The following is a 26277-nucleotide window of genomic DNA, read 5'->3' on the forward strand; positions in this document are numbered from 1 at the left end:
CCTGCAGGCGCCAGGCTGCACACGGGTGAAGTCACCAGCAGGCCGTATATGGGCTTTCTCTGTGGTGGCCCCTACCCTGTGGAACGGCCTGCCTGAGGAGGTCAGGAGAGCCCCCACTCACCTGGCTTTCTGCAAACTATGCAAAACTGAACTATTCAAAAAGGCTTTTTACTCAAATGGGAGGCCTGTATTGTAGGGATGGGGTCTCAGATGCTTCACTAATGAGTTAAGGACCATAGACTTCATCACTATATTGCCTTACCTATTATCTGCTGCTTTAAATATGTACTCCTATGTACCACCAGTGCTCCATGTTGTCTAATGTCAGTCCTAGAATTAATTATGTTCTCTTTCAGTATTTTTCTACTCTGTATTGGATTCTTGCTAACACTGTCTTTTAAACTTGTATCTATTTACCCTATGGCATTTTTTATGGAAATGTCCTTGATACTGTATTGAAATGTACTTAATACTGATTGTACTAATCTCATACCATGTAATCCGCCTTAAGTCTCAATGAGAAAGGTGGACTATAATGACATAAATGAATCGCCCACTGAGCTCCATGGTGGAATGAGGATTTCTACCCAGGTCCTCCTGGTCCTCGTTGGAATCTTTATAACATTAAAATTCCTCAGGCAAACAACCTCAAGTGCAAGCCAGCGGAGGGTGCCAGCGCCCAGTTCAAAGTTAATGGTTTTGACGTGTGTGGTCTCTGGGTCTGTTCCAGGATTCCCAGTTGGTCATAGAAGCCTTTAAGTCTGGCTTTGAGCCTCCAGGTGATGTTGACTTCGAAGACTTCACCCAGCCAATCAAGCGTGCTGTGTCTGAATCCAGCCTTTCGAACTCCAAAGATGGAAAATCGGAGTCCAAGTTCAGTGGCAAATCCAAGGGCAAGTTGTGGCCATTCATCAAGAAAAACAAGGTACCAACTTTGGGGCTTTGTCTTAGCATCAGTAGTCTTTGTAGTTTGCTACTTGTACCTTATTTTATAATCCCAGCAGTTGAAGTCTTCTCTCTCTCTCTCTTTTTTATAGAAATTAGTTTCTAAGAACTAATAGCTGGTGTCCTGTTGTAATTTGTTGTAATAGTTTTTCCCCCCTTTAATTGCTGGATTTTGCTTCTATTTTATAAAGATTTTCTTTTGGTTTTTCAATGTAATTTTAAAATATTGTGTTGCTTTTATCGGTTTTTTTCTGCTTGATGATTTCTTTTGAGTTACTGTGTCTTTGCCATGGTGGTTTCTGTTTCTTGTTTGATTTTAGATAAGTGCTCTCTGCATACATTGTTCCATGCCTGCAAGCTGCTCTTTGCTTACGTTGTTCAGTTCCTTCCAGTTAATTAACATGTCTGTCTTCACCATCGCCTCCCTCAAGCTGATTTCTCCTTTGCTTTTCAACATGTGCTGAAAGGGTTGCAGGGGTGTTGGGAGATTATTTATTCCCCCCCAGCATGATTAAAGCCTTCCTTGTAGAATGCAACATTATATATATATATATATTTTTAAAAACCCTCATGTTATCAGCCTTATTTTAAACATCTGCTCCACTATACCTGCCTGGTGTGGCACTGAGATACTCTTAGAATGCTGGCATTTGTCATGTTAGCTGTGTAACTAAGGACCAAGCTACAAGTGCCGAATGACACTTGCCTGGCAAGTGAACAGACTCACGTGTATTCCTACCTGTTCACTTGCCATTCACTTGCTCTCCACTTGATCACTATGTAATCAAGTGGAGCGCAAGTGAACAGGGAGGAATACACGTGAGTCTGTTCACTTGTCAGGCAAGTGTCATTCATCACTTGTAGCTTGGCTCTCAGGCTATGAAAGTTACTAGTCAATTTGTGGTAGGTTCAATGAGGAAAAAAATCAACCCTCTTCCAATTTATGGAATCTTTCCTGCTTAGTCACCTGGAGCGTGTCTTGTTTGTCACAGGTGATGAAGGGAAGTGGTTATTGACTGGCCAGTACAGTATAGTGCTAGTGTAGCTTTACCTGTTTCGTTTAGCATTTGTGTGCTGGATAGCAAATGTTTTGGATCAGCTTGTCAATGTGTAACTCTCTTCCCATTTAAATATTGTTTCTCATTCCCCTGTCAGCATGGCAAGGGCTGCATGGAAGCATGTAAACGGGGTTCTTACTGTGTCTCAGACCAAGCTACAAGTATCCACCTGTGGTTTCTTTTCTCCCCCCCCCTCTGTTCTTGGAGCTGAAGGTGAATTGCGGAAGAGGCTTCTATCATCTGTTCTTGCAGCTCTGGGAAGATAGGCTAGGATGATGTTTTTTCAAACTTCTTATCTGCAGATAACTTTTGTCACATGGACATAAGAAGAACCCTGCTGGATCAGACTAGTGGTACATCTAGTCCAGGCCAGGGCTCATTTTGAGGGGGAACGCACAGGAACGCAGTTCCGGTAGTTCCCCAAAGAGGTCACATGTCAGGTGGCCCTGCCCACCTCTCGGCCATTTTGGGCCCATTTCAGCCTGGATTGGGGCCGAAACGGCCTGGATTGGGCCTCTGACAAGTGGTGGATCACTCTCCTGCTCAGCAGCAGCCCGATCCTGACCATTTTGGGCCCCTTTTTGGCCATTTTCAGCCCCTTTTTGCCATTTTGGGTTCAATTTCAGCCCTGAATGGCCAGGATTGGGTCCAAAACAGCCAGGATAGGTGATGTCATGGGGTGTGGCATATGCAAATCAGTTATGCTAACGACATCTTTCCAGTGATGTCAAGGGGTGTAGCATATGCGAATGAGTTATGCTAATGAGATCGTCCAGCTCTTTTTCTACGAAATGAACCTGTTTCATATAGTGGCAAACCTGCTACCCTGGTGGGCATAGAAGCTGAGATCTTCCCCTGGTGTTGGTTTTCTTTAGTCCCCATGGCTAGTAGTGGTTGATGTATGTCCTGCCATGACTTCTGAGCATCATTGCAAAGGATTCTGCGATGAGTGCCAGTGCGCACATTCATACAAGGCCTTTGGGACTCACAGTTCCCTCCGTCAGTTGGGAGTGCAGCCTTTGATATACCAAACATTCTCCTGTAACTGCAACAACAGCAGGCAGGCATAGGTTCACGTGTCACATCCGCCTGTGACCCTTCAGCTGTAGGAAGATCAGCAGCAATAGATTAATTGCTTTTACTGATCTTATGAGTGTGGGGAGCGAACTTTACACCCAGACTGAAAAATACACTGTAGTAATCAGTGATTGTTAGAAAATGCCACTCAACTTATTTTCATTGACGAGAAAAACCAATGCATGCTTCTCTACTCATCAGTCACTTTTTTTTTTAATTCTGTCCTTCCAAGGAGCTCAAGGTGGTATGCATGAGTCTTCCCTCCTCTGTTTTACCTACACAACAACCCTTTGGGGTAGGTTAGGCTGAGAGAGAAGGACTGTCTTAGGACTACTCAGGGAGATTCATGGCTGGATGGAGATTCAAAGCCCATTCCCCCTGGTCTGTTAGACCACACTGTCTCTTCAGTCAAAGAAATTCTCTGGGAGCCAGGATACAGACTCCAGGATATTGCAGCAGGAGTGGCAGGGCAGGTGGCACCTTCTTGTTTTTCTCCTTCATCCTCTCATCTCGATTGCATGCAGCATGATGGGCCTCAGAAAGGGGCGGGGGGGAAATGCCGTGTTGGTAATTCTTTGCGTTGCACCTCTTACTAAAACTCCACATTTTCTTTCACACCTTCCTTTTGTAATGTAAATCTTTTTAAAAAAAATTCTTCCCAACCCTTGATCCTTATTTTTTTCCCCTTTCTTTGTTTTTGTTTCTTTTTATAAAATGCCATGGCTTTAATGATTTGCCACTGATCAATTTTGATTTCAAATGTTGCTTCTTTTTATGCTTGCTTTTTTTTTTTTGGTATGTGCTTTTCTGGGTTTGTTTTTTAATCTTTTGATTTTGGGTTTTTTTTTAATTCTATCACCTCTCCATCTCTTATACGTAGCTTATGTCCCTTTTAACATCCCCCCGTCAGCCCCCTCCTCCACCCCCTTTCTCTGGCTCACCCTCTGCTGTTCCCAACGGCCCCCAGTCTCCCAAGCAGCAAAAGGAACCCCTCTCCCATCGCTTCAACGAGTTCATGATCTCCAAACCCAAAATCCACTGCTTCAGGAGCCTAAAACGTGGGGTAAGTTCTCCTCTGGATGTCTGTCTGTCTGTCTCTATCTTGTGCTTCAACTGCACGTTCTTCCTTGACTTATTTCAAGAACTGAACCTGTTTTTCTTCTCTTTTGTCCCCGTCTTCTTTTCTTTTGGTTTTTGCAGCTCAGATTCTGAGAAATTCAGTGCTGTAGTCAAAACCCCCACAATGAAACCACAAAAACGATGTTTTTTTTTCCTGTTTATGGAAGAGAGTGACTTTGAGTTTTTCCCTGCACAGAAATTTTAATGGTAACTAATGCAAAAGAGCTCAGATCCAAGTATGTTCATTGCCCGAAGAGGAAATAAATTGCTCATGATCATATCTGTAGGGAGAAATTTATTAGCGGGTTTGTTCATGATTGATTGATTAAACACATTAATTAATTACTGTTGGATTTTTACAATCCCCTTTCTTTTGGCACAATTTTAATGCAGTCCTGGAGTTTGCAACTGACTTGCCTCCTATTATAGCATCTCTGATAATATTATAAACTCCAAGGGCTTTTTACCACAGACATGGAGAGCAAACTGCCAAGCTACAAGTGAGGAATGACACTTGCCTGGCAAGTGAACAGACTCACGAGTATTCCTCCCTGTTCACTTGTGCTCCACTTGATCAAATGGAGAGCAAGTGAATGGCAAGTGAACAGGGAGGAATACACGTGAGTCTGTTCACTTGCCAGGCAAGTGTCATTCCTCACTTGTAGCTTGGCCCTGAGAGGCTTGGCTCCCTCAGAGATATATTCAGTCCTTCCTTAAATTTTTAGCTTTCTTTTTAAAAAAGAAAAGGGGCACAATTATGACAAAGGTCCCATGCAATGAGGAAGTGCCACATACTGCTTTCCGAACCAAATCCCTGCGCATCCAGTGGGTTTTCCCTCCTTTAAATCAACCAAGGACACAAAACCTTTAAAAAGCCCATTTCAGTTTTCAAAAAGGGGCAAAAGGCCCCTAATGCTTTTGTGTGTTGTGTAGACATCTGTTCAGTGTTTTTAAAAAAGGGTCAAAAAACCCCGGTATTAAATGGGGAAAATCTGAAATGCGTAAGGATCAAGCTAGACATGCAGGTTTTTATGAATTGGGGGTCTAGGGGAGCCCAAATGGCCTCAGAATGCCTCGGCAAAGGTAAGAGAGGCTCCTGCCTTCCCCCTCAAGCCGTTTTCTAGGGCGGGGCGGGATTTTACTGCTGCACGTGCACAGACTACTCCGAGAGTCTCTATACATAAAACGCAGTTCACGAGGATGCTCAAGTGAAAGGAGACGCAATGTTAGCCGGGAATTGTAGCGTAAAAAGGCAGGGCCAGCAAAGCAAGATCACTCCTCAGAGGGTTTATTTTCTCTTCGCCTCCCTGAATGCTCTGTCAATTTCCCCTCCCCTTAATCTCCCTCCAGCGGGGCTCTCGGGAGTGTTTACATCCTCGCCAGGGGGAACAAGTGGACGTCTGGGGGTGACGAGGTTGTGCCAGGAAAGGAAGGGGAAACTTTTAAAAGGATGTATGGATATCTAATTGAAAGGCCTCTGGCTTCAGGGAGAGGAGGGCTGTTCTGCAGAACGAGGGAGGGATGCCTCCCTTTGCGTAAGATGCCTCTCCCCCAGCCTTCTACATTAATCAACCCACAGCGGGCTTCCTCCTTTCCATTTCCAATGGCCTCGATAATCCCCTTTGGAGAGGCTGGAAGAAAGGCACTGTTCCCATCCTCTTGTGAGCCGGGGCGGGAGATTAAGGAGTGCTTGTGTGGGGGGTTAACTAATCCACATCCTGGGATTTGGAGCAGGTGAAGTCCCCCTTCCCTGATTTTCAGAGCTAGCCCATATTTGGCTGTGGCCCGAAGGGGAGGGGAAATGGACAGAACCCTTCCTCTGAGGGTTAAACATAACCCTCTGAGGCTGTGCCAGCTCTAGACAGATGAAAATGGCAGGGCCTTCCGCTCTGTCTTTTTAAACTACAATTCCTGGCTAACATTGTGCCTTCCTTCCCTTGAGCATCCTTGTGAACTGTGCCTCATGTGTAGAGTCTTTAACCCTTGTCCTTTAGGAGGTTTAAGGGAGAATATGTAGGCAGGATTCTGTCAATTTGCTCACCTGAATGAAAAGTTATTGCATATCATCAAATCCTTGGGAGCTTAAAATTGTAATAGAATACAATCAATTAAAATGTTCTCAAAATTACTTAATCTATAATTTTAAACCTGAGCAATAGGCGTGTTTGGTTTCTGCCGTTTCCATTGACTTTTGAGGCTCATCTCCCTGTGCTCAGAAACTTTCTGGCTACAGGCATGGTGCAAGCTGGCAAATACCATGAAATTCAGTAGCAGTTAAGGGGTCCACAGAAAGAAAGTCCTTTGAAAAAATTGTATCTTGGCCCAGCCTAATTTAGTACGCATATGACACTTTTCAGACTGCAGGTACATTCAGAAGTGGTTCATGAACCCCGATGCAAAGGCAGATTTTAACCCTAAGGGCCAAGCTACAAGTGACGAATGACACTTGAATGGCAAGTGAACAGACTCGCATGTATTCCTCCCTGTTCACTTGCGCTGCGCTTGTGCTCCACTCGATCACAACGTGACCGTTCAAGTGTCATTCATCACTTGTAGCTTGGCCCTGAGAGAGAACCTTTGACATGAACAGGGGACTTCAAGTGAGCATGAACTGTTGCATTTGCTTTGGTAATGGGGATAGCCATGGTATATTTCGCCATCACCCACGCAAAGCCCCTCTTTCCTCCATGAACTAAACGAGGCATCCTTTCTGTGCACTGTTGCCCGGTGGAGCATTGGACTGAAGTGGTTTTGTGTGAAAGGACAACATATGTTTCTTGCTTTTCAGCAAAACCGTCAACTGCAAGTTGGATTCCAGAGTTTTGTGGTTCATGGGTTTGGCAAGGCAGCTCTTTTCATGTATCACCCACTTGCTCAAAACAATAGCACATGTATACACACTTTGAGGGCAGGATTTGGCGAACATCATGAAGTTACACTCGTCCTTTCAAAATACAGCAGATATTCCATGTGTCCTCCTCAGTCTGTCCCTCTTAGTGGGGATGCCACATAGTTTCTGTCCAGGATATGAGGCTCAGCCCCCAGACTTACCAGGAGGAGGGGACAGGAGGCAGTTGGGGGACAGCCACCCAGCCACCCCAATGGGCACCCGGGGCCAGAACAGACCAACAACTGAAGGGGGAAGGAGGCATCCCAGCCACAGGAGGGCAGAGAAGCACCCGAGAGAGAGAGAAAGAGAGAGAGATTCAGAAGCCCCTTCGCATGTGCGGAAGGAAGATGAAGGGGAGAAGGAAGAGTAAGTCCGGAGGAGGGAAGGGATCAGCTGTCATGGAAGACAGCCGGGACTCTGTCAGGTTGAGCAGACCTGCAAGAGGATTGAGAGGGTGTGAGAGTGAGGTATACCCCCCTCCTTCCACAGAGCGGGAGCCCGCATAATCCCTGATGGTACCCCTGGTCCAAAGTCAGGCATGCCGGCGCCTCACAGGGCGATGCCCAAGGCTGAACCTGACAGCTTCTATATCCCCCCTTCCTCCTGGCTCCCCAGGTTGCTATCCCTCCCCGGCCACCTCCTACGTGCACTCTTACGCCTCTTCTCTTTCCTGGGGCTTCTGAATATTTGTGCTCCTTCTCTGCCGTATCAACTCCAGTCTGAGGTAACTGTATTCAAAGCAGTCAGGAGGCCATAAACCCTTTGTGAGAAAGAGGGCTGTGGAGAATCTCATGGAGTTGAGTAGGAAAGAGTCCAGTTCCACCTGTAAGTCTAGGGCAGGAGCTTTCATGAGCCACAGCTCACTTCTTCAGCTAGAATGTGAGTCCCTCTGTCCTTATATCTGGGGGAGTGGAGTGATTACAGAAGCCAAATGATAATAGCTGGTAAATGACAAAGGCAGGCGTGATTGGATAGGGTGGGGTATGCATCACGTGTCAGCAATGGCCTTCTACCCTCTACATTGGACCAACTGGCTAGTCCCTTCGACAAAGAATTAATAGACATTAATCTGACATCAGAAACCAAAACATTCAAAAACCAGTGAGGGAAAATTTTAACTTTCCTGGACAGTCAGTTGCTGACCTAAAAGTAGCAGTTCTCCTGCAGAGGAATTTCAAAGGGAAATTAGAAAGAGAGACTGCTGAATTGCAACTGATAACAAAAGCTCAAGTCAATGCATCCACCTGGACTGAATCGAAACCTAGGCTTCCTGTCTCATTACCAGTGCTGATTTCTCCACACCCACTACCCCTCTGCAAACCCCACCCTATCCTATCCCACCTCCTGTTGTCATTCACCGGCTATTGTCATTTGGCTTCTGTAATCACTCCGTCCACTCCCCAAGATATAAGGACAGATGGATTCACATTCTAGCTGTATCTGAAGAAGTGAGCTGTGGCTCACGAAAGCTCTTACCCTACCACAAATTTTGTGAGTCTTCTAGGTGCTACTGGACTCTTGCTCTTTTCTACTGCTACAGACTGACAAACATGGGCACCCATCTTGATCTATCTCCATAGTGTCAGCCTGCTCCTCCTTTTCAGACTTCTTGCTCCCTCTCTGTAGCCAGACAAGGAATTGGAACTCTCGGACAGGGAACATTCAACCCCTTGAGATTCACCCTGGCCATAGAGGGACTCCCCCTTCCTCTGCATTTTAAATGTGGCCCTCTAGCCACAGCTGCTTCCTCATTCAACTCTCTTGCTCATGAACAGACTCTTACTTGCAAGTGGGCCTTATCCTGAATCAGAGGAACCGTTTTTGGCTGCTGGCACAGCAATATCATAGCTCTTCTTTCCCGACAGCTGGCTGAAAATCTGCTCCCTTCTTGCTTCCTGTCTCTGCTTGGCCTTCCATCTTCTCTTCTTAATCTCTGTAGGGCCCCTGCTTCTCTGTTTGGGGATGGGGGCTTGGCAGCGTGGTGGTGTTACCTCCCTAAACCCCACACCTTTCTTCCCTTTCAGCTCTCCTGTTGATGCCCCTTCCCACTCTTTGGAAAGCCCCAAATCTTAAAGACCCTTTCTCATGTTTCCTGTAGGATTTGCTTCACAAGAGAATGGAGTGAGGGACGAGTCTAGGGCTGCCAGACTCCCGGTGGGGGTGAGGGATTCCTCACCCTCCCACCCCCGCCCCCACCTACCTGGTCAGCGGGGGGGGGCACCTTCAATGCATGCCCCCCTGCGCACAGCAGCAGCCAGGATCAGGCCTGTTTTAGCCTGGATCAAGGCCTCTGTGGAGCGCGGGAGCGTTCCTGTGCTCAGCAAGGGCCGACAATGGACCCAATCCACGCCAAAACGGGCCCGATCCACACCAAAACGGGCACGGATCGGGCCCATTGTGGGCCCCTGCGGAGCGCAGGAACGCTCCCATGCTCCACAGGGGCCTTAAACGGGCCCGATCTGTGCCAAAACGGACCCGATCCGTGCCAAAATGGGCGTGGATTGGGCCCGTTTTGGCGTGGATAGGGCCCATTGTGGGCCCCTGCAGAGCACAGGAATGCTCCTGCGCTCCTCAGGGGCCCACAACGGGCCCGATCTGCACCCAAACGGGCTGTGTGGTGACATCACTAAGTGATGTCATCGCGCTTGCAGGAGCGCACGCGCGCACCCCCCCCCCCCTCAGGTAAGAGCCAGGCCCCAATCTCCCGCTGGGAGATTGAGGGGGCCTGGCAACCCTAGACGGGTCTAGATTTTAAAATATTCTTCCTATCTCATTCCTGTCCTGCCCTTTCTCTAAGGAGCTTGGAGTCTCATACATAGTCCCCGCCCTAGTTTATATGCTTAGTTGTGGGAGATTTAATAATAATAATAATATCATTCAATTTATATACCACCCTTCAGGACAATTTAACGCCCACTCAGAGCGGTTTACAAAGTATGTCATTATTATCCCCACAACAAAACACCCTATGAGGTGGGTGGGGCTGAGAGAGCTATGACTGACCCAGGTTCACCCAGCTGGCTTCAAGCGGAGTGGGGGATCAAACCCGGTTCTCCAGATTAGAGTCTCCAGATTAACCAGTACACCAAACTGGGTCTGTGTATGTCTGTTCCGTTTTAGTCCAACAGTAACCCGCTACACCACACAACATGCAAGTTACACCACCATTGATGTCCCTGGTTTGTGAAGTTTGATGGGGGAATTGTTCCCCCCCCTTTAATTAGTTGAACTAACACCCACCCTTGAGGGCTTTGCAGTGTAGCCCCATGCGCCCTGAAGTCCGGCACCTCTGTCTACACTGCCTATTGCTTTAAGCAGTTGCTCGTCTTCCTTGTACTAATTAAGGCTTTGGAGCTTCTCAAAGAAAAGGGTATGACATCATTGGGATTGCTAGACAGGAAAAGAGCAGTTCTGAGTTCCCAGCTGGCATGGGCTGAGTTTCCTTTGTCAGCCTGTTATGCCCCTTCATCCAGAATTGCTGCCTATGGTGTAACATAGAACCTGCCGGTTTGAGAATCTAAATAAAGCTGAAAAGGGGCTCTTACAGCTTTTCAGTGCAAGCTTTTGAACTGCCTGCCGGCTCATTCAATAGCTACAAGAAAGAAAAAGCCCTGCTGAGGATCTCTCAAAACAGATGTTTTTTTTGTCACTAATATTTACTTTTTCTTTTGTCCTCCATTTAATTCGTGGCTGGGATTAATTAGAGCCCTCTTCCTCTTGAATTCATGCAGCAGCACCATGCATCTTGCTGTAGAGCAGACCCACGGCTTTCTCGCTAAGCCCATGTCTGTCATTAGCCAAGCGCATATGTGGAATGTTGCATTTACCCCCATAAGAACCCTGGCGTTGGAAACTGGTTCCAAAGCAGAAATGAAGCTCAGGCTGTCTGGGTGATCTTTAAGTGGTCATCTTCAGGGGAGGGAAGCAGATAAGATAAGCATGTTGTATCTGAGATGTAGTTCTTAGGGCCTCACTAGACAAGGTGCTGGGAGAGCCATGCTCAGGTTGTTAATGTGTTTTCAATTAATAAAAATAGCCATAGAGGGCCCTGATTCAGATCAGGGGAATGGGGGGAGGCGTAATTCTTCTATCCAGTCACCATTTATTCAACTACAGATACAATATTCATTCATTCATTCGACTACAAATGGCCCTGGAGTCAGACATGTTACTTAAATATTGCCAGGGCTCATTTCGAGGGGGAAACGCACAGTAACGCAGTTCCGGCAGTTCCCCAAAGAGGTCACATGTCCGGTGGGCCCACCCACCTGACTCTTGGCCATTTTGGGCCCGTTTCGGCCTGGATTGGAGCCAAAACGGCCTGGATTGGGCCTCTGATGGGTGGTGGATCCCTCATCAGCGGCCCGATCCTGACCATTTTGGGCCCCTTTCCAGCCATTTTCAGCCCCTTTTTGCCATTTAGGGCCCAGTTTCGGCCCTGAATGGCCAGGATTGGGTCCAAAACAGCCAGGATAGGTGATGTCAGGGGGCGTGGCATATGCAAATCATATGCAAATCATGTGCTATCATGAGTTGTGCTAATGATTTCCTCCAGCTCTTTTTCTACGAAATGACCCCTGAATATTGCAGTGATCTAAATAGCTCCAGGGGATTGTCTGTCAGGATATAGTGCAGGTGTAGGGAGAATTCTACTCCTCCATCCCTCACTCTCTGGTCCTGATTCGAATTAGTGGACCTCAGCGGCTGCTATTTCTTAATAAGCAGCATAATAAAGATCTGATTGTGAATCGCCACTGAGTCCTGGAGACCTGCCGACTGGACCTCACTCCTTGGGGTGACCTTGGGTCAGTCCCTTTTCCTCAACCCACCCTAAATTAGAGGGGAGATCTATGCTGCGTGATAAAAAGACGGGTAGATCTTCTACCCAAACCATACTTGCCATGGGGCATCTCTATTTGAATCCCCCTATGCATAACTAACCTGCAAAAAGAAGCCCTGGAGTAGATCAGGGACTAGAATTTCTTTGAAGTCTTTCTCAGACAGTTCTTAGACTTTCTAATAATCATGCATTTGGCACAGGACACAGTGAGATAATACAAGAGAAGCAATCCCTCCACCCACCCTCTATTGGTTGCTCTTTGAAACACATTGTGGTGCCTTGTTTTTCCCACCTTTTTGTGAGAGGATTTTGTTTTTCCTTCAAGTACACCTTTTTTTAGAGGAATTTTTAATCCTAATCTAGGGTTGCCAATTCACTAGTTTCAGACATTCTTGGAGATTTACCGAGGGTACCACCTGGGGAAAGAGGAGTTTGGGGAAAGAAAGGTGATCAGTAGAGATGGGAGGCCATGGAGTCCACCCTCCAAAGCGGCCATATTTCTTTTCAGGAGAACTACATATCAGTTGTAATTATGGGCGAACTCTAGGCCCCAACTAGAAATTTATTTATTTATTTATTCGATTTATATTCCACCCTCCCCACACCAGCAGGCTCAGGGCAGATTACAACCATATACAATTAAAACACATTAAATAAGTTAAAACCATAGAACAGTCAAAGTTACACAGTTGAAAATACATATATATATACATAATCCTAACGGCACAGCAACCAGCCAACAAATCTTCACCCATCTCTAGAGCATCATAGTGGAGACTGTTTGCTAGATGGAGATATTGCTAGTCGGGAGGGCATATTCTGTAATCTACTGGCCAGGGCCCCCCGCCTAGCACTGCCCATACGCCTGGCGGAACAGCTCCGTCTTGCAGGCCCGGAAGAAGGATATTGGTAGCCAAATCTTTCCAGTTCAACGTTATATTTCTTTAGTGCTTAGCATTATAATATTTCAAACAATTAGTAAAACAGCAGGCTCAAAAAGTCTTGGCGGGAAAAGACCATCTAAGAGAGGGAGGAAAGGGTCTCAAATAAGGCTGGTAAAACAAGGCTCAGCCTCAACGAGTAGCCAATACCAACGAGTAACACAGGCATTGGGGATCCTTAAAGTCAGGCCTCATTCTCACCTACCTATTTTTAGGCATTTTATAAATCAATAATGGCAAAATATTTTTCTGATTCTTTTGGAGAGAATTCCTGCAGTAGAAAAAAATGAGGCAGAAATGACGTTGTGTACAACTCTCATAACTTTGTTTCCCAATATGAGCCACTTCTAGGGTTGCCAGGCCCACTCAACCTCCCAGTGGGGGATAGGGGCCTGGCACTTACCTTGGGGGAGAGGGGGGGGTGCATGCAAAGCACATGCGAATGCACCCCCAGAAGCGCAGTGACATCACTTCGGGAGTGACATCATTGCGCGGCCCCTGGGAGCGCGCCCAGACTCCGCAGGGGCTCAAAACGGGCCCCTTTTGAGCCCCTGAGGAGCACAGGAGCGCTGCTGCACTCCACAGCACCCGAAAACGGGCCCGTTTTGCTGCAGATCGGGCCCCTTTTGAGGTGCTGCAGAGCGCGGGACCACTCCTGCGCTCCACAGTGTCCAGAAATGGGCCCATTTTGCTGCAGATTGGGCCCCTTTTGAGGCACTGCAGAGCACAGGCGCTCCTGCACTCCACAGCTCCTCTAAACGGGCCCGATCCATGGCAAAATGGGCCCGATCCCAGTGGCTGATGCCCACAGGAGTGCGCAGCTTCGCGGGGGAGCATGCACGGAAGGTGCACCCCCCCGCTGGTTAGGTAAGTGGGGGTGATGTGTCAGGAGCCCGGGGGGTCTGGCATCCCTGGCCACTTCAGTTACTTCTCTTCCATATTGCTCTCCTCCTCTGTGACCTCCATGCCTCTTCCTGTTGCTTGCAGTAGCTACCAATAGCTGACTCCAGGCAACCATGTTGTCTTTTAATAGCATAATGCCCAGGACTCCAGACCAGCCACCGGTGTGGCCATCAACTTCCAGCATTAAGACGCACCTTCCATCATCAGAAATTGGGCTGGCCCCCACCCCACAGTGTAATTGAACCATTCTTGAACTTTCTCCCCTTCTAAAAGTAAAGGCAAAAACCTTGAGGAAGCAATTTGCACAACACTGTTACTGGAACTGCTCTGTTAATAGGATGGGGAGTTAGCTTAGCAGTCCAGAACTAAAACAGCACGGATCTAGCCAGCTATACCAAGGTCCATTTTCGGAGCTCCCCGTGACAAAGAGGCAGACTACAGGTATTCAATCAATAACGTGTATTTTCTAATAGTGTGGCGTATGCCTGAAATTACACACACATCCAAGATTACATACAAGATCTAAGAAATACAGAGTATGAAAATTAGAGACCTGAGCAGGAACCCCACGATGACAAGGGCATACTCACAAGCAGTAGGCATGTCAGAGGTGACATGATCCAGCGCCCGCACTGGAATCACGGAGAGACAGCAAGGAAGTGGGATGGGGCTGGCGCGCGCGCACCCTCAGGTTTGAGGGGCTAGCTTATATACTTTCAAAGCACCCAGGGGCTGGCGCCCCTGTCAGTGGTTCTCACGACTTAAATCAAAGGGTTTGAGCCCATCGGGACAGCCTTGATTGGACCATGTTTGAAGTCTGATTAATTTATAAATGACACCTTTGGGGAGAGGGGATGGGGAGGAGGAAGGGGAACCGGGCCGTTTGCTCGTTCCCAGCGCCCATCCTGGTGCCTTCAAGTCCAGAGTGCAAAGGTTGCTTTGATGTGCGCATGTTGATTGCCCTGGCTGACTGATGATCAATCTCCATTCTGGCTAGGTGTTAAGAAATGCGGAGGAGAGTGGGATTCTCTTGCAGCGTACGTGATCTGCTCGCTCCTTCGCAATGGCTTCCCAAAGCAGGCTGTTCCCCTCGGCTTCTTGGCTGTTGGCTAGGACTTACCAGCAGATTGTCTGGCAGTGAGGACAATCAGCCCACGGGAGGCTCCCGGCAGGAGCTGGCCAGGGAGCGCCTGGCCACCCTCGCGGAAGGTTTCCCCTGGCTGGCGTCTGGCTGCAGGCAGCGTAGCTGGAGCCCAGAGTGAGGCAAGCTCTCATGGCAGGCAAGGGAGCAGCGTTTAAGACACAGTCCATGGTTGGCAACAGGGCAGCATCACACAGGAGAGTCCAGATATAAGCTTGAGCAGGGCAGTGCCACGTAAGAGTTCTGAGAGCAATTGTCCAGGAACTGTCAGTCTGTTGCAGCATCAGATATGAAACTGACACGTGTATTAGAGGAACACAGGCACGGCAGTCTTTTAGTGTAGAACTCAGACCCAGTTCGTGGCTGGCCTCTGGAGGGAGGGGGGGGCTGCTCGGTGACAACACAATTTAATCCCTCTTTTCCTGATTCCATTTTAGGGAATTGGTTACTGAGTATTCTTTTTACATTGTTCCCCTTTTTTTGGAAATGCAAAAAGATTGTAATGTCTTAAAAGTACTGCTAATTAAAGCTTCTGTGTTGGGAAAACATGAAAGCAAAATTCTTCCTGTGCAAGAAATCCAGGGGTAGAACTTACTCCCTTAAATCATCTTTCTTGGCTCTGCAAGATTAGTACCTGCTTTACTTCTGTTCAGTATTCTGAAGCGGGGGATTGATGCAAAATTTGGAACCCCGTGGCCATAAGCCCAACTGTGCTGTGCTTCGCTAGGCAGTAGCTTTGAATGAATGAAGCATGGGGGGGAAACCAAAAAGTTGCATGCATTCATCTGAGATGTTCCCTATTGGAATGATACAGAGCCTGGCTGATAGCTGATATGCACTGTTTTTCTGAATTAAAACTGGAGGCAATATATTCCCATATACTTTTAATAATTTCAGGGATTAAAATTATCTTAATTCAAAGGAACCCCATCTCTGGCTGCATATGCCTCTGTACTGAGCATGGCTTCTGTTTGGAAAGAGGCTGGCCCAGAGCGGGGTCTCTTGCACAGAACAAAGAACAGGCACCTCTAGGGAGGGGTAACTCTACTGTGTCTCTGTACTGGAAGCAATTGACTGATCAAACACGTGTGATGTGCAGACTGGGAAGATTTGTCCATCCCCACACGGCATTTGAGTGGACTTTTTCAGTTGTAAAGTTTCTTTACAATATTGCATAGCCAGAGCGGTAACTCCTACAGAGATACAAAGTGCATCCTCCTTTTTGGGTGGATACTTTGGGATACTTTCGGAGAGTTTTAATTGTTCAATTTATTTCTTGTGGCATGCTAATGATCTTGCAGAGCATTACTGTGCCTTAGCACACATTTTCAGTTTTATCATCCTAGAAAATCGCCCCAGGAAGCATTTATGTGGATTTAAAACATGGTCATTTTCTGTGATGAGCATTTTGGTAGCACCTAGTGGATCCCCGCCCCCCACACACACACTTTTTGGATTGAGATGAACCAGGCCATTCCGGTAAACAGGGTTTTTTTTCTGGGGAAAGAGGCGGTGGAACTCAGTGGGTTGCCCTCGGAGAAAATGGTCACATGGCTGGTGGCCCCGCCCCCTGATCTCCAGACAGAGGGAAGTTTAGATTGCCCACCAAGGGCAATCTCAACTCCCCTCTGTCTGGAGATCAGGGGGCGGGGCCACCAGCCATGTGACCATTTTCAAGAGGTTCCAGAACTCCGTTCCCCCTGAAAAAAAGCCCTGCCGGTAAATGTACTGAGGAGGTGGGTACCTTTATCCCATAAAAACAACTGTAGCAGCATGAGTTGCATTGTCAGTGATGGAGTTTTGTGGTTTCTATTCTAGTGGAAGTTGTTGACTTGATTTAAAAAAAAAATAACCATGTAATTAACCCTTTCCATTGCACCACGGAATGTTTCCTTAATCATCCGTCTTGTTTCATCTTCTTGTGGTTAGATAGTATTCCCATACCTTGTAGATGTCCCACCATAACATTCCCTCAATCCACCTGTAGCAATTCATTCCATTGTATATATTTATGTATTTGGAGTCAATATCCAATAATAGTAAAAATTCTTCATTTTTTAGTTGTTACGACTTTCGTTTACTGTTATTTCAGTACATGTACTATATCCAGGTTAGTGCTGATAAATCCATAGCTGAATGTGGCCAATATTTCTGTGTTTTCAAAGCTGGTACAAAGTTAAACGTTCTTATAAATAAAATGAAATGATTTTGCAGATGCCTGGAGCTAATTGGGTGAAGGGCAGCTTTCCACGTTATGATCTAACAATTCTAAAGTGTGTTGTCGATTCTTATTCCTGCCAGAAAATTTATTTAGGAAATTCTGTATCTTCATGACTTATGTATCATGCAGTGTGGCTCTTCCTATATGACGTCAAAGTGCTAGTGGGGAAATCTGAATGTTTCCAAATCTCAGAAAACTAGTATATCAGGGAGCTTTCCATGTTCAAGGAGTTGCAGTTTTTATGTATACAAAATATTTAAACATGTGAATACCCCACCTGCACTTCAAAGCAGTAGGTCTGTTGGTTCTTTTGATGTGGTAAGTAGCCCTACAAATGTTCCAAGTCTCGGATGGCTGCTAGATGATACGCTTACGGACTCCCTGAAAACCAAGAGATGGTGACTGTTGGAGCAGGTATAGGTGGCATCATGTGAGATGCTGGAGTAGCTAGAGGGCAGCTGGATTCTATAGTAGGCCTACGTGTCTCGCTGCAGCAGACCCTTTAAGTTAGATGTGGCTGGCTGTATCCTTAGAGCCAAGCTACAAGTGACGAATGACACTCGCCTGGCAAGTGAACAGACTCATGTGTATTCCTCCCTGTTCACCTGCCATTCACTTGCGCTCCACTTGATCAAATGGAGCGCAAGTGAACAGGGAGGAATACACATGAGTCTGTTCACTTGCCAGGCAAGTGTAATTTGTCACTTGTAGCTTGCCTCTTAGACGTCCTTAGATATGTCATAGAGTATTTCTATGACTGATGCATCATGTCTCCCCTGCCCATTCTTCTTGTGGCAACTTTGCCATGTGAGCTGTAACCTCAGAATGGTTGTATTAATTCAGAATATGAGGGATTGGTTTAAGTACCTGGCCTGCGTGCTGTGGCTGTCTCTATTTCTGCCCCCAGGGCCATAGGTCATCTGATGTTTTTGATACAAGAGAACCTGAATTTTCAAATGCCATACCTATTCTCATAGGTTATGAAGCATTCAGTCCAACCTGTCACATTTTGGGGCCTTGGCATCAGATTTTTAAAATTAAATTCTGAAGTGTGAGATTTATAAATAGGCCAAATTTGAATTTCCTGGAAAGTTTATCTCAGATCGGTGTGAAGCTTATTCATTGGGAAGAGGGAGCTTTTACAGGCCAAACTACAGAAGCAGCCACTAGTTTGCAAGATGATACTTTATCCCAGGGCTTTTTTTCTGGGGAAAGAGGTGGTGGAACTCAGTGGGTTGCCAGCACAGGGAGCAACTCTTGGTGGGAGGTGGTGCCCCTGGTACCACGTGTGCACGCGCAAAGTGCGCGCATGCTCCCAGGGCCAATGACGTCACTTTCGGTCAGCTGGAACAAGGGGGGAGTTTTTAAAAGTTTAAATCGCACATGGTCGGTGGCCCCACCCCCTGATCTCGAGACGGGGGAGTTTAGATCACCTTCCGCACTGCTGGAGTGGCGCGGAGGGCAATCTCAACTCCCCTCTGTCTGGAGATCAGGGGGCGGGGCCACCAGCCATGTATCCATTTTCAAGAGGTTCCGGAACTCTGTTCCACCACGTTCCCAGTGAAAAAAAGCCCTGCTTTACCCCCAGCCTTAAACAATCAAAACTTCCCATGTTTATATTTCCAGGACATGGCAGTGGATTTCCGGGAATGCCTACGAGGTGGTGTTGGATCATAACATGGGCACCAGACCTAAACAAGAGCTATCTTTTTGCTGTAGAAACAGTAAATGTAGAGGTTTTTCTCTCCCCCTTCTCCCTCTCCTTTTTAATGTGTGTATGTTTTCTTTTGCTGACTCAGCAGCAGTCTCAGTCATTGTATTTTCACAAAGAACTCATGAAGAGGACTTTAGGCAAGCCCACGTATGCCCTTGAAGCTAGGGAATATGTTGTAAGTCTGTGTATGGTGTGGCCGGGCCATATAGTCGCTGCAGAGTCACTGACCCCATTTACAATGTTGCAAGAGGGGGAGCTTTGCTAAAAGCCAAGTGTGCAATATCAAATAAATAAATAAAGGAGGTCCATAAAGATGTTTGGCAATTCAATATAAGGAAGGCCTGCTTTCAACATAAGAAAGTGCTAGAAACTAATGTTTTTGTTTAAAGAAACAAACAAACAAAAACCACAGCTTGAGACAGCATTCAGCAAAGCGGAAGCAAAAAGAACGAACCAGACTTGAAAATTAAATGAACAAAAATTTGCAATGTGTAAGCTACAGTGGAACTCCCTTAATGAGCTTTGCCAGTTATGCGGGAGGCACAACAGAGATTTGGGCTAGAATGGTCGACTGCTCCGCTGATTTAATTTCACAGAATCATAGAACTGAAAAGAATGACAGGACCGGCAAGACTGTGTACTTCAGACATTAACTTCCAACCAGTTAATCTATGCAAATCAGTGGCACAAACTAGCAGGGCGGGTACTGCAGGAGAAGGGGAATTTCTTGATTCAAACGCACCATGGATGTGCCCCTTGAAGTCTAGTATGAGTTGGCATTTGCTTGTTGTCCAGGTGAGAAAAACAAAGGAAACCACCTTAAACTGGTGGCAGAAGGCGAGTTAGTTCTTTGGCTAAAACACACAGCCTGAGTGGGTGACAAATACAAGGTTTCCTATTGAAAAAAATGTTTCCCCATAGTTCTGATCCACACACCATATTCCTTTGAAACGTGTTCCAAGTAGAGATGTGCACGAACTAGAATACGAACTAAAAAGAACCACAAACCAGGGTGGTTCGTGGTTCGTGAACCAGTGGTTTGTGGAAGCTCATTTCCACGAACATCCATGAACTTGCACTGGTTTGTGGTTCGTGTTGAACCCCAATGCCCCTTTCCTTGCCGCTGCAAAGGAACTCCTGGCAGGCCAACCAAGCCCCGTTGTTTAAATGATCAGCTGCTTGTCGGAGATCTCCCGACAAGCAGCTGATCTGGAGCTTTAAATGCCCCTTTCCCTGTCTTCAAAGCGGCGCAGAAAAGGCATTTAAACCCCACGAACCAGGAACCACAAACTGGTTCGTGAACTTGGCCCAGTTTGTTAAAAGTTTGTGGTTCCTGGTTCGTGAAACGCCAGGAACCAAGCAGCTCATTTTTTTCACGGTTCGTGCCCACCTCTAGTTCCAAGAGATTTCCCCAAACCTAATGTTAGCTCAGTAAGCAGCCTAGCTGTGGCCTAATAGTAGCTATTACATGTTGTTAGAGTTCTGGAATATCTTCTCCAAATCTCACAAGGATTCTGCTTCTCTAAGGTCAGAAGTATCCCACAGCCCTTAACCATTGTTCCTTTTCTTCAGGGAACAGTGTGAGCAGACGCAACCGAGAATCTCTCACACAGAATTCAGAGCACCCTCACTAGACCAGGTTTCCTTGGGAAGAGCCATGAAAATGAAAGCATAACCATTGTAATGGGGTGCCATACATCATAACCCCCCCCCATTAAACAGAACATTTGCAACAAACTTCTGTGAGCTTTCAATTAAACCTTTCAAATTAAAAGATTCAGAGTAACTCGTTCTCGGTGGGAAAGTTGTACAAGAGGTTTCCACTGTGGTTCGTTTCCTCTAGCTTGCTGCTGTAAAGAGTCAATTTGTTTACACTTGGCTGTGTGTTTTTATAGAAGGATGGCAGTGAGCCTTGAAAAGAACAAGGGAGAGGAAGGAGTACATCAATTACAAATCCCACGTCTTTGAACTCTGCCTTCATCCAAAAGGGGTTTGGGAATGTGCCGATGAGGCTCTAGCATCGCAGTAAAGTGTCCGTGTCCTATTGGCACAAAGTCGCGGAAAGGCCTTCTTTGCCCTTGGCAATCTAGAGATACACCACTCCTCCCCTTGCTGTCTTGTAAGTGTGGGTCTGTGTTTGTGACTATCCAATAACACATAGATTTGCTGGCCTTCATGCGCTCTTGTGTGTTATTGCGCTTGTGGCTCGTAGGCTTCCTCCATTTGCTCTTGCAAAAGGCTACATTAGACTCATCCCGAAGAGATTTGCTCTTTTTTTAGATATGTATATGTATTTCCTAGAAATTCAATTAATCAATTAAACCAGAGAGCGAGAACTTCCCTGTCCCCAAAGTTTCCTATAACAGATGAGCAAATCTCTTAACCAAGACTCGCCGCTAGACATGGGCCCGATCCCAAAAAAAAATTCCAATTCAGCCGTTCGTGGATCTGGGCTGCTGCCGAACGCAGGCCACCGATTCTAAACGATCAGCTGTTGTTTCCGGTCCACAATCGGGAATCGGGGAGGCCAGCGCCCAGGGCAACCGTAGTCAGGCTCTTGCGCGCGCACGCTCCTGAGTCGCCCCCACCCATGCAGCAAGCCGGCTGTCCCAGTGCGCTGCAGAGCTGGCGGCAGCGCGAGTGGCTCGGAGGCTGCCCGCGCCATTCACCTGCCCCGCAAAACAAGGGGCGGCTGGCTTGCCCGTGCGCCCCTTGTCCTGGGGAAAGGCGAACGGCGCAGGCGGCTTCCCAGCCACCCTTTTGCCTTTCCCCAGGACAAGGGGCAGCCGGCTTGCCCGCGTGCCCCTTGTCCTGGGGAAAGGCGAACGGCGCAGGTGGCCTCCCAGCCTCCCGCGCTGCCTTTTGCCTTTCCTTTGTGCCCACCCCCTTCCCCCTCCCTCCCCTGGGTTGCTGCTCCGTGTTTGGAAGGAAACCTGCTAATCAAGGAAAGCTGGGCTTCCATTCGTGTTTCAAGGGCGACAGAAGGAGGGCAAACACAGCTCATTTCCCGGACTCCGTTGCCCTGGGAATAAATTACTAGTGCCAGAGTGTCTGCAATTCCGAACAGAAACTGACCCATACGATGTCCCGAACAAGCAAACTCCCGTTCGCTGGATCGGTTGCCATGGACAAAACCGATTAGCTGAGTCACGATGGAGCAAACACCAAAATCGGGTTTTTTTTGAAATCGTAATTCAGATCGTGCCCATCTCTACACGCCACCCCTTCTCCTTCCTCTCCTCAAAGCAGCAAAAAGCCTTACTAATAGTAAAATTTAAACTGACACTTAGGTATTTCCTTCTTATTTCTGCAACTCTACCTTAAGAAAGCTAGGCTAATCACTACATTTCTATTTATTTATTTTATCATACCTTGTTTAAACAGCATATAAATCACGTTTCATACCTCAAAACGATATGCTGCAAATCAACAGACCAGCAGAAAATAACCTCCTTAGAAATAAAAACACAAAATTCACAATCCAACCAATATTACTGTGCTTTAAAAAAAAAACCCTGCCTGTTTCAACAGCACATGCTTTAACTCCTCCATCACAATCAATGCTACCTACAAGAATTTAAAGTACTTGGATCATATCTGTCTAGATATATTTGGAAAGCAGTTTACATTGATTTTCCCAAATGACTCTTGACTTCATCATCATAATTCCTATCTTACACATGGGAACCTGAGGTGGGGAGATGGAAACTTTTGCCCAAGGTCACCCTTTAAACCCAGATGCCCCAACGGCCGATGCTGTACCCTCTCGGTCAGCGGTTGTCAAACTTTGTATTTTCAGAGAACCGTTTGCATGTGGGCTCATTGGCATTTTGAAGATGATGCTGGAGCATGATTGAGAGCAGATGGCCAGTTGGTGCAGAGCCCTGGCCAGTCTTTTGGGGTGGAGCCCCCTTCAACATGCCCTCCTTTGTGGTGGAGCTTGACAGAAGGAGGCCATTAGATTCTTTTCAGATGTCAAAAGCAAACCATGTTTTCCCAGAAATTCTCTTATGAGCCCTATGAGCCCTTGGACTCACCCTTTCACTCCTCAGTTTTTGTACACAGCTCAAAAAATTGGACTTCTTCGTTCCCAGAAAATTGCAATTTGTCTTTTCATCTGAATCAGTCAGAAGTACCAATTGTCTGTTTCTTGCCCTATGATGAAACACCATCTCCAGACCTAGAAACTTGGGACTTGAATTTCATACTCTGTAACCCTCTCTCTCTCTCTCTCTCTCTCTCTCTCTCTCTCTCTCTCTCTCTCTCTCTCTCTCTCTCTCTTTTATTTTTTATAATTGAGGGATTGGAGACTTCTTAGTCCTCTAATCCACAGTAAGGGACATGCTTGGACTTAGGGTGTCTCCTTGTATTCACTTGGCCCATTACCAAGGGATTAGCAACCAAGTCTGTTGTTTAAACAACAGGCTCTAGAAAACAGCCTCCAGAGGGCCGCACTGGGCCTTCCCGCCTCCGGGCTGGGCCTTCCTGGGCCTCCAGAGGGCTGTGCCACTGTGTCCGGCCTTCCTGCCGCCGCTGCAGCCTCCTTGGGCCTCCATGGGGCATGCCACCACACCGGGCTTTCCTGCTGCCACCCTGGGCCTCTGGGGGGGCTGCCATGCCAGGCCTTCCAGCTGCCACGTTGGCCTCCTCAGCCTCAGAGGCAAGACGTGTTGCCGATGACTCAGTTTTTATTTCCAGGGAGGGGCCTGCGAGTGCGCCTGCATGGGGAAAAAAGTGAGTTGTCGCCAAGACGCCTTGCCTTTTATATAGTAGGATTATAGGCTTGAAGGAATCACAAAGTAGGCTTGATGAAAACAACTAAGATATACATTTACTTCAGTGCAATGCATGGCCTGTTGTTTTTTTTGGTTTTCCTTTCTCCAGTGCTCTCAGTATTACAGTAGCAAAGTTACTGGAAATCTGGGGGTCTGAGAAAGTGTAACAAATACAAAGCAGGTTTCTTGTTTGACTGATTCAGACTTAAAACATGAAACAGAAAGCTTTTAATTTTTAATTGTTTCTGACAACAACAGCACTTTAAACCCCTCATGGACTCCCTACGTAACCATCCTCACCCTACGTAATCCTTCTCTCACCAAAATCAAACAACTCCCAACTCTGTCAGTTTGCTAGCGGTTCAACTGCCAAACTCTTCCTCCAGCTCAACATTCGAATGCACCACTTCAAAGAAATTGACTGAGGCTCCTGGAGGGCAGAACTTGAGCATGCCCATCACATACCCACAAACCACAATTCCAAAGTTGGTCTAGAATTCTGGTTTGTAGGCAGGAGACCGCACCACAGTTTGATGTGGACATTACAACAAGCTGCAGTTGGGAACCAGGCAGTTTTTCAGTCCGAATCTCCTGTTAAGGGAGTAGGGAAGGGTATGCAAGCCTAAGGATTTCTGTGGCTTTTTTTTTTTTAACATTTAATTTATATACCGTCCTTCAGGACAACTTAACACCCACTCAAAACAGTTTACAAAGTGTATTATTATTATCCCCACAACAACAATCACCCTGTGAGGTCAGTGGGGCTGAGAGAGCTCCGAGAAGTTGTGACTGACCCAAGGTCACCCAGCTGGCTTCAAGCGGAGGAGTGGGGAATCAAACCCAGTTCTCCGGCTCTTAACCACTACACCAAGCTGGCTCTTTTCTACTTCATCTTTTTAAAAACCTTTGAATAGGTAGGCAAGTTGTCTGTCAGGAAGGCTTTTGATCCCTAATCAACTCCCAAGAGTATCCAGTTTTCTAGAACACAGTTTGAAAACCATCATGCTAAACTGTGTCTGGATTGACACCTGGTACCATTTAATCTTGAATCTGCTTAGACCACGATGAAATACGTTTTCTGTTGATGTTGTTTTCAAAAATCAGTAGAATCCAATGCAGGAAATCTCATCAGAAGCTTTCAACTTGATGTTATTTTTGAAAATACAAACCAAAATCTTTTCCTTTACATATAACATATTAAAAGGTTTATTTTTAAACCATGCAATTGTTCATGCTGCTTATAGAGATGTTTAGCAAGGCTTTGGTGAGGGGGGGGGTGATTAGGTGTGTGGTAGTTGTACTGTAGCATCTCGAAGAAAAAAAAATCCCTTTTCAACTTTCCAAGACACATAAAAAGCTATAGGCATGCTGTGTGCGTCTTGCCCCTAAGCATTTGCTGAATTTACAGCAAAAGGATAGTATTTGGTGGCTGGCAATTCTCTGGCCTCTAGAAGTTTTGCCTCTAGAAGAGTACTAGCTTTTAGCCTGTAGCGCATGTAGCATTACATTCTGTGCCTTTTCTAGACCGCTTCTGTAGGCAAATCTTACTTCTTTCTGTATCACCAATGTTGTCTGTAAAAATACGTTCAAAATCTTCACGACTTGTGCCAATTGTGTCTTTGCTGAAGTTCACAGGAACATGCAAGCCGTGGTTGAAAAGCAAGGAGCAAGGAGCTGCCAAAATTTTGTTGGGGCAGGGGAGAGGGCTGACGACAATCCACTCTTGCAAAGATCTGTCTATCGCATTTTTATCTGAACCTTTCTGCTAAGATGCACGGGGCAACGTTCGATGTTCTCAATTTTTTTCTTCATAGTAACCGTCCAGGAGAGGCTAGGCAGAGAGGGAATGGTTCTCAGTGAGTTTCATGCCAAAGGAGGGATTTGAACTCAGGCTCCCAAATCGTCCCCTGACACCTAACTATTGCACCACACTGGCTCTCCAAAGTGGCCCAAGATGCTTCTGTTTCCGGAGTCGGAATATCAAAATGGCACTTCCTTTTCCTCCCCTCTTATAGTCAATGAAAATAATTGTAATGCATTGTTGCCTGTTCCTGGTTCCCCATGATCTGCGGTCTGTGCTCTCCATATTTCCATTTGTATGATTACACTTCTCTTCCCTCTGTTGTTTTTGGCTTGGTTATTTCAGATTCATTTGTTTGCACAAGAGATTGATTCACAAGTTTGTGAATGCACCAAACGGATGAGAGGAAGTGTAATCAGGGCCGGCGCCAGAGCTCTGCGCGTGTGCGCACACCACAAACTGCGTGATGACATCACTCAGCGCAAGATAGCTGGGGCGGCACACGGAAGCTGCTCTGTGCTCCGCACACCACCCCAGCAGCAGCCTGACGGCTTCTGCGCCTGGCTGGGATGTGTGGGGGCGGAGGAGCGTGCAGCAGAGCTGGCATAGCTGGCTGCCCCCCGTGCCGCTGTCGCCACATGCCCCAGCCGGGCGGAGAAGCCATCAGGCTGCTGCTGGGGCGGCGTGCGGAGCACGGAGCAGCCTCCGCGCGCCACCCCAGCAGCAGCTCGCATCTTCTGCACCCGGCTGGGGCGTGTGGTGGCAGCGGCAGCACGGGGCTGGCTGGCTGCAGCAGCAGCTGCAGCCCAGTTACACCAGCTCCGCTGCGCACGCCTCTGCCCCCCGACACCC

General features: G+C 47.0%; 1 protein-coding gene across 3 annotated transcripts in view; it reads left to right on the forward strand.

Annotated features, from left to right (window-relative positions):
• FNBP1 (formin binding protein 1) overlaps window positions 1-26277 on the forward strand; it is a 254629-nt gene that overhangs the window by 179474 nt on the left and 48878 nt on the right. For 2 of the 3 annotated variants that reach the window (XM_054997230.1, XM_054997231.1), the window contains exon 9: window positions 731-925. In XM_054997230.1, the coding sequence (XP_054853205.1) occupies window positions 731-925 (195 nt within the window). Of the gene's footprint in view, window positions 1-730; window positions 926-3990; window positions 4144-26277 lie in introns of all 3 variants that reach the window. The other variant, XM_054997229.1, reaches the window with a different exon arrangement.

Source organism: Eublepharis macularius, chromosome 14 (genome assembly GCF_028583425.1).
Source record: "Eublepharis macularius isolate TG4126 chromosome 14, MPM_Emac_v1.0, whole genome shotgun sequence".
Lineage (NCBI taxonomy): Eukaryota > Metazoa > Chordata > Lepidosauria > Squamata > Eublepharidae > Eublepharis > Eublepharis macularius.